Source organism: Lingula anatina, chromosome 1 (assembly GCF_051362555.1).
Source record: "Lingula anatina isolate TDL-2025a chromosome 1, LinAna3.0, whole genome shotgun sequence".
In the NCBI taxonomy this organism is placed as follows: domain Eukaryota; kingdom Metazoa; phylum Brachiopoda; class Lingulata; order Lingulida; family Lingulidae; genus Lingula; species Lingula anatina.
In genome coordinates this window covers 22230171-22238385 of record NC_141767.1, presented here as the reverse complement: position 1 = coordinate 22238385, position 8215 = coordinate 22230171, and the positions used below count along the sequence as shown (strand labels likewise).

General features: G+C 35.5%; 1 protein-coding gene across 1 annotated transcript in view; it reads left to right on the top strand.

The window, feature by feature from the left end:
- Positions 1-933: 933 nt before the first annotated feature.
- Positions 934-8215, top strand: part of LOC106178796 (protein O-mannosyl-transferase TMTC2) — a 29336-nt gene continuing 22054 nt past the window's right edge. Inside the window, exons 1-2 of the mRNA XM_013562146.3 lie at positions 934-1145; positions 1476-1970. Coding sequence (XP_013417600.2) covers positions 1792-1970 — 179 coding nt within the window. The 5' untranslated portion in view covers positions 934-1145; positions 1476-1791. The remainder of the gene's footprint in view (positions 1146-1475; positions 1971-8215) is intronic.

Genomic DNA, 8215 nt, shown 5'->3' with positions numbered 1-8215 from the left:
TTCAAGAATTTGGTCGGAAATGAGCGGTGTCTAGTAGAAATTCTTCGAAGCCTGTAGTAGCGACTAACTCTTTCCCAGACGTTATCTACAAGAGTTCTGTTTGCGTGCACAAATTAGGTGCTTGAAGCTTCTTGGTCACTACTTCTGTTTACCCTTACTGATTTTGTTTTGCATATGGATTAACATGCTTTTCAGCTGGATGCATCTACCATGTTTCTTTTGGAAATAAATCGTTAACTTCTGCCTGATGGCCTGTTAATCATCTCCAAACAATTTAGGGTCTTGTTGAAGCTTCAAAAATTGGCAATGACGGCGACTTCTGATCTTTTCTCACGCAGTTTGTGTTATTTTTCTTTCGCCTGTTTCGCGATTATTACGCTGTTGCGAGTAATAAATGAAACAAACGAAGAGCGATTCGTTTAGAAACTTTGGCATCACGAAAGAAAAAATATGCGACATAAAACTGCATATACCGCATACGGCGAGTTATTGAGGTGCATCACATAGGGCTGAATATGAAAAAAAGATAAATGATGGTATCAAGCGGTAGTTTGAGATACATTTTATTCGTGAAATATTCAGCGAACGCAAAGGTAAGATTTTTGCGTCGTCGCCGACTTGATATAACAAATGCGGAGAGGATGGTTTCTTAAGTTTCATTAAAACTATTTCCCCCCAGAAATAAATGTAATCACGTCCTTCTGTTGACGAGTCATATCTCACCGAGCTTTGTATTTGAACAATAAAAATGATTGGTGGGCATAGCTTGTGGCTGTGAAGATAATGGCAATAATAGCCCGTCTCTATTTTCACCAATCAGTCCACAGTCTGTTGACACCTTGAGTATGAGGGAGGCGGAGCGGAACGAATGTGCCAAAAAATAACCGTCGTAAGTCCCACAATAAACGCTTGCCGGGGAACTTAAACCTTTACCTGCGGGGATGGGCATTTATAAATGAATTACTCCACTTCTTGAGGCACAAGTGAAACAGTCAAGCGCGGCAAATAGCACTGTACCAACGGCCACCAGCTAGTTTCTTTTATGTTCAATTTTACCTCGAAGAAACTGGAGGACAAATGCAGTCAAGAGTCAAAGAAACTGACAATAACAGGACCCTTGCTTACGGCATTTTAACATCAACAAGGTGTCCTTTTTCATCGGCTTTATAGCTACTTTGATTTTTTATAAGTCTCATGAGTTTAAAAATCAGTCAGATAAGCATGTTCGTTCGTAGATTTTTTAAATTATTTAAATGTATGTTTCACTTGATCCATGGAGACTACTTTAAATTGTTTTTCCCTTTATTTCGTTATAACACCCATGCTTTTTTTTTCATAATTGAAAAATGAAAGCTAATGGATCAGTGAACCTCGCAAATTGTTTTATTATATTTTTATTTGTTTGTTGATAAAATATTTTATTTATCGCTTAATTAATGAAATAATTTGTATAAACTGTTTTACTTCCACTGTAGGCCAGTTGACGATAAGGCGCATATTTTGGGTCATTTCCAAGAGAGCGGTGACCGACTAAGGTGCGTCTGTTAACTCAACTAACAAACTCACAAAAATCGACTGACGGGAAACCTTGTATGGTGGAGTGGTCAATAAATATTGCACAAACGTCTTCATAAAGCCAGTGGTAGTCAAATATCGACAGTTACAACAGAGCTAATTTCAAGGCTATTAGCGCGAGGAGTTTATTTTCTTCAGCATGACAAAAGCCGAATGTAAACAAATCCACGCCGAGACAGCGCACGCGTAATTGATTGCAAGTGCCCGGATTTACATATGAAAACATGTATGAGGCTGCGTAGTAGGTCATTCATTGAGCAGGCACGTTGGAGAGGATGGACTGACTGGAAAAGTGCCGAGAATGGTAGGATGGAGAAGAAATTGGCTTTACCATGTGCAGTGGCTTTGCTGCTGTACCTGAACACATTCGACGCAGATTTTGCGTATGATGACAGGTATGTTGGAGTTGTTTGATCGTTCTCTCAGATTGTCAGTCATGAAATGTACTAGAAAAGCAGTGCGAGTTTTGACCCATTTTGTCGCAGTGTTAATGTAGTTTAAAGGTTAAAAGAAACTGTCACTACCACTACTGTTGGTAACTATATCGCAGCGATCGAAATCGTATTACTTGATAATGCATGTTTGATTCCTGGCCTCTTTGACCAAGTTTACCTGGCGCTAATCGAGTTTAGGTGAAATATTTATCTCGCTTGTAAACACTGAGCGGCACTCGCGCTTGGGATTTCCCCACAGTGAAATGATAAGATCTTCCCCATTGAATGAGGGTAAAAAGATGAGGATTTCTAATCCGACTGAAAGTACAGCAAAGGAAAATTTTATAGATTTTTCAGTGCATTAAAAAATCTGGTTACTTTGTTTTCATTTTACATATGTATTTTGTTTAATTCGGAATAGCAACATGTTACCACTTAAGGTGCTATTAATGGCAGTCACAAGTTGAATATAAAATACAAAAGAAAAATATAAATGTACAAAATCAGAGTTTTAATTAAACATGTGAAAGGAAAATCAAGTCCGTTTTACCCACAAGATATTTTTATAAGGCACTTTCAATTCACGAAATAATTTTTTTATAATATTTTTATCACAGATATGTGTTTTTAACCTTTAAGATATAAACAATTTTATTTGTCTCCTAAATGTGCACAAGATCCCTCAATATATCCAACAAACTGAAGATGTAAAGAAGAACAGGTAACCAATACTTTTTCCCTGCCCAAATCTTCACCCCAGGGAATAAGCAAACATGTCACACATAAGGCTGTTTGCTGAGGCTTCTCTTCTTACAGTGGAAAACCATCACAGGATTACGGTGAAATATTAAAAATACAGACAGAGTTTGAACAGGGTTACAATTTGATTGGTTGTCTTTTCTCCAACCAGGTCTCCCTTGTCTTAGGTAAATGGAATACTTGTTTGAAAATTTGTCAAATATTTCTTCACAAACATTGCATTAACTGTTTGGTGACTGGTGACTGCAGAGGCAGGCTGGTTATACAGGAAGCCACATTTGTGGAGACCTTTATTGTGACCAACTTTTAAGGGTCCCTTGTGTTCCTTTCAGTGCCAAATGGTTTAGAATAATTTGTTGTTGGTGTGTTTGTGTTCAGGCTTCTGCTTGAGTAAACGCTGTGTAAAATGCTTTTGTCAAGGCGCTAAAACTATCAAAGCATAAGTCTACCAGCGTCTGTGGCTGATTTTCTGGAGATTTATCATACTTTTGATGAACAGTCTTGATAATATGCTGTAAGGCAGTATAATCCGCCATGCTGTGGCAAATCCTTGTTGATATAACATTTTATTCATTTAGATTCACGTTATTTTCAATATGGTTGAATTACACGATAACACATAATGCTAATGACCAGATTACAATAGTGCTGTTTGCTCACTAGACCTCCCTGCATTTCATTCCCCAAAACCCTTATCAATATTGGTGTTAAGGGTACCCGATTTTATCAGTAACAACCATCCCCAGATTAAATTGAAGCAATATATTTTAACATTTTGACGTGTAGAAGAGTCGATTAGTGTCATGGCTGATGACGTGAGCTGGGCTGCGACTGTGGACTGTTGACTGTCTCAGTCTGACCCTTTCACCTGCTAAATAGAAAAGTTCACATCATGGGAGCCTGAAAGAAAAATATTGGAAGAAAAAAATCTAACAAAAAGCTACCTATTTGCACTTCCTTTGAGGATATATTTAGCTGACAGTCACATACTAACTTAGTGAAATTTTAGAAATTATGGAATATGTTTTTATGGATGAAAGTGTACATTTTAAATGAAATTATTCATTCCCTGTATGCATTGCTTTTACCTTAGTTTTAATTTAGTTTTTGGATGATAAATTACTTTTATATTTAGGTTATTTGTCAACACACCACACACTTTCCACCCTTTTTCTTCAACCTTTGAGCCTTGGGTTAAAAATTTATTCCATCACAGCATTAATGCCAGGCCACTAGCTGCTTGACCTTTATCAGTAAAACATAATTGAGTATAGTCCGCCATGTTCTACATAACCATTGCCAAGACTGGCGGCGGATCCATCAGACCTGTTCTCTGCTCTTCATTTCTTCCTAACATGCAATATCCCTATTAAATTTTTTACCTGTCATGCTGAGGTAAAGAGCTGAGAGGTGAAACTCTGGGCTCGCTTTGTAAGGTACCCTGTAATAGATTATGGGTCCTCTTTGTTTTACATCAGATTTAGTGGCATGCTCAGTCCATTTGTCTTTGTTATTTCCATGTATGTCATTGTATATTTAAGTACTGTCTGCGTAATTGTTGGAGAAAACAGAAACTATTTGAAATTGCAGCTTTTTAACCATGTTGAAGGTTGTTATTATTTTTAGGGAACAAAAATATTTTGTTGAATGATGTTTTTGTTTTTTTAACTCAGCCTTTTCCTTTTTTTATTTTTTAAAGAGCCACCAATAAAATAAAATTAATACATTGGTATCATGAAGTGGTCAGCTGAAGCAGAGGTCATCAAAAGGTGACCTTCCTGGATTGGTTAAAATGATATGCATGTGTTATCTCAAATTTTTTAATTTGTAAAACAACTGACCCTTTACTGGTAGGGCTTTAGTCTCTTTTGCCTGCCATGTGTCAGGCCATGCCACCTCTAAGTGAAGCAAATTGAAAAATTGAACCCAGAAAGTGGCTACATACTTTAACCTTTTATGAAGAAATGAATCACATTTCTAATTTTAAGTGTTGCTATTGCAGATATGCATACATTGAAAATCTCTTTCCACTATGCCTGAGATATGTATTTGGAAGCATATTGAATTTCGTACTCTTTTACTCCCCAGGGACCAATATAGGACAAAGTTATTAATTTTTGTTAAGACAATTTCAATTTTCCGGCTGAAAAGACATTCCCATATATTAATTCCTAAAACTGAATATTGTAATGATTTTAATAGGTTAAAATATATCTATTTTATAAATACCTTGAAGCACTTTTTCTGGAAAACAAATGGAGAAAAGTACTGGTATTGTTACATAATATAGTTAGTACTGGTTTATATTTTCACCACACATTTTTTGTTTTTGATGTCTGTTTTGCAGAGAACAATCAAAAATTATTTTAAACATTTAACTGTAGTTAAATCATGCTTTAAAAGATACAGGTGTGCTATGTCACAGCTGTAATCAGTTCTACCATGCAACAGTCTTCTGTTAGGTTTTATCACACCATCTTAACCACTGCATGGAGGTGCTTCTACTTTACCCTAGCAGAACTAATAATATACTAGATGCATATCATAAATAGTTTAATTTGATGGTTTGCTGAGTCCCCACCATGTTGTGTTGTCTTTCTCCGTCCGGATAGCAGTGACAACCTGTTACTGGGATGTTTGCCTGTCTTGATATAAAATAATCATTGTAAGCTACTGAGCTGGAATGTAGTGTAAAGTTGGAGAATCTTTGATATTTTAGGTGAAATTATGTCACTGCATTAAAAATTATGTAGAATCCTAGCCGTTGCCATTAATACAGCTTTGAGAAATTTCATTGATAGAACAATAGAAGATGTTGGATTTAAATTTTTTCTCTATCTAAGAGAGACCTAGTTTGTGATAATGTGATAAAAAGGAGCCAAAATTGATATTTTTGAACAAAATTATTTGAACAAAAAGTGCATTACATAATTGCAGATGAACTTTCAGTCTATGGTTTGTTTATTTTTTGTCCAGTGAAGTAAATGATAGGGAGTCCATGAAACCTGTGTTTATCCAAACATGTCAGTCATCCAGAAACAATACTGTGAACAGAGGTGATAGGAAATAAAAGGAGTTAATCCTGTGGCAAATATTTCCTATCAAGGTTTGTATGGATGCCAGGCTAGAAGGCAGAGATTAACCCAACACAGGAGGTAAAGTGAACTCTTAGGTAGCCCTGGTCTTGGCTACTATCATTACTAGATAGCTCATTTAGGAAATGGAAATCTTAAGTGAGTTGAGTCTTGAAATAATAAATACTACAGGTAGGAGGCCACTGAAATAAGTAAAGAAGATGAACACCAAGGTTGGAAATTTCCTTGCATTCAAACCCTGGTTTGGCATGTTAACTTTTTTACAAACAGACACAGTGGTTTTGTGTATTTTTCTGTGTCAGTGTCTAATGGAAAGACGTCAGCATTGTGTATCTTATAAAATTGCATTTGAATACAATGTATTTTTAAATTAGCATTTCTCATGCAGTATATTAAATTGCAGAATAAAGCAGAAAATTGCAGTTATTTAAATGCAACATCATGAACAGAAAGCCAGAATAATGGATGCCAATGTGCAATGTATTCAAAATCACAACATAAACAGCAGGATTTATAAATTTTGCATCTGATTTCTTTCTTCTCTTTATAGGAAAATAGATTGAATGCATGTGACTTCTTTTTTATCATATAATGTGTTTACCAAATGCTCAAGATAATTTACTTTGGCTTTTAGCAATTTGCAACATTTCATTAATTTTTTTTTTGTCAGTTTATCATTGGTTGGATAAAAAATACCTCTGTCTTAAATTTATAGTATGCATTTCCCCCCACATATACAAAACCAATTTTGAGACACAAATAGCACTTTTTTTTTTTCATAAACTAACTTGTTTTATAGGTTCTAAAATTTCATTAGTATTGTATTGTATTGAAGTGATGAATAACTTGTAGACTTTTTCATATATTTTAATATATTGTGGCAATGAAGACGGGCGTGATTTTTTTAGATGAATAATTGCCGTTTAACTTACTAGATCAGACAGAGGAGGCTATTAGCAAAAATGACTGCAATTTGTCATCTGGTACAGTATGGCACCAGAGACTGTCTAAGATGATCCCTACACCTTTCCTTATAGGAAAAAATAGTCCCTCCAGGTATTGGTCTCATTTGGTGCCATAATCCCTGTAAGAAGTAGACCTGAGTTTATGATAACTAATGTAGCTATCATAGCATTCAAGTGTGAAGACATTAGTACCCACTTGTGCCATTACATCAACTCTGAATGGAACTGAGTGTGTAGGTTGTAAGTCTAGTCCAGTCTGGCCTTCACTACCTGCCATTACTGGACAGACACTAGATTTTAAGATCAGTTGTTCGGCCATTACTTCAGCCAACAGAATCAATATCCCAGATCAATTGTTCTTCCAAGGGTGGTTGTTAGGAGATTACTGAAATCTCTGCCCTCCAGTCTGTTGGTTCATATGTCAGATCAGAAAGAAATTTGCGATTGTAATAAGATCTAATAATGCTGTGAGATTTCAGATTGAATCTAGACCTGGTCATAAAATTTAAAATACATTATAGATATTTGGGATATAAAAGATTTAGTGTTTTATCAATAGCCAGTTCAAAACATTGATAGGTTGGGAATCACATATTGGTTAAAACTCTTTAAGAATCTTACCATTGTGGAAGGTTTTAAAGTTAATACCAGGAGTTAATACTGTGGTGTTATACCATCACAGATATAACCTAATTTATCATAACAGCATTAGAAGAAAGAAATCAATGAATTAATTAATCTGACTTTCATGAGGCTGCAAGAACAAATTCACATATACACCATGGTCTGTACAAGTGTTGTGCAGTTTGACAGAGTGTTATGAAGGGTGTTACGTGTGTAAGTGAATGATTCTCTGGCACTGCTGACGTGGGTTTCCACATGCACCTAAATGTAAAGGGCAGAAAGCCTGGGACATCTGGACCACGTCAGGATATGGTAGTTTTCCCTTGAGTGCAAAATGTATTTTTCTTTGACTGTGTTGTTATCTCAGTAGAAAAAGATATCTAAACATGTCTGAAGTAAAGGAAGAAGTTCATGAGGATTTGCACGAAGGACGTTTTCCCTTAAGAAAATTATTTTTTCAAGTTCTTTTTTGTGAAGGCACCAGTTCTTCTCCTCACGTAAAATCTATTAGAGACAACACAGCTGCAAACCAGATTTCCTCATAATGAAAGGCAAGCAATTAGAAAGATATACCATTTTTTAGCATAATAATCCTGTGTTGTTTTTGTGGTGTACTTTATAAATTCACGTCATTTAGTGGCAGAGGTTAAGCAAAAACTTTGATCAATTCAATTCTCTCTAATAAATACCATCATTTCATCATGATCTTTGTTTTTTAAAGTTTATGCAGCTGCAAAAAAAGGTTTGCATGAATCACTTTTTA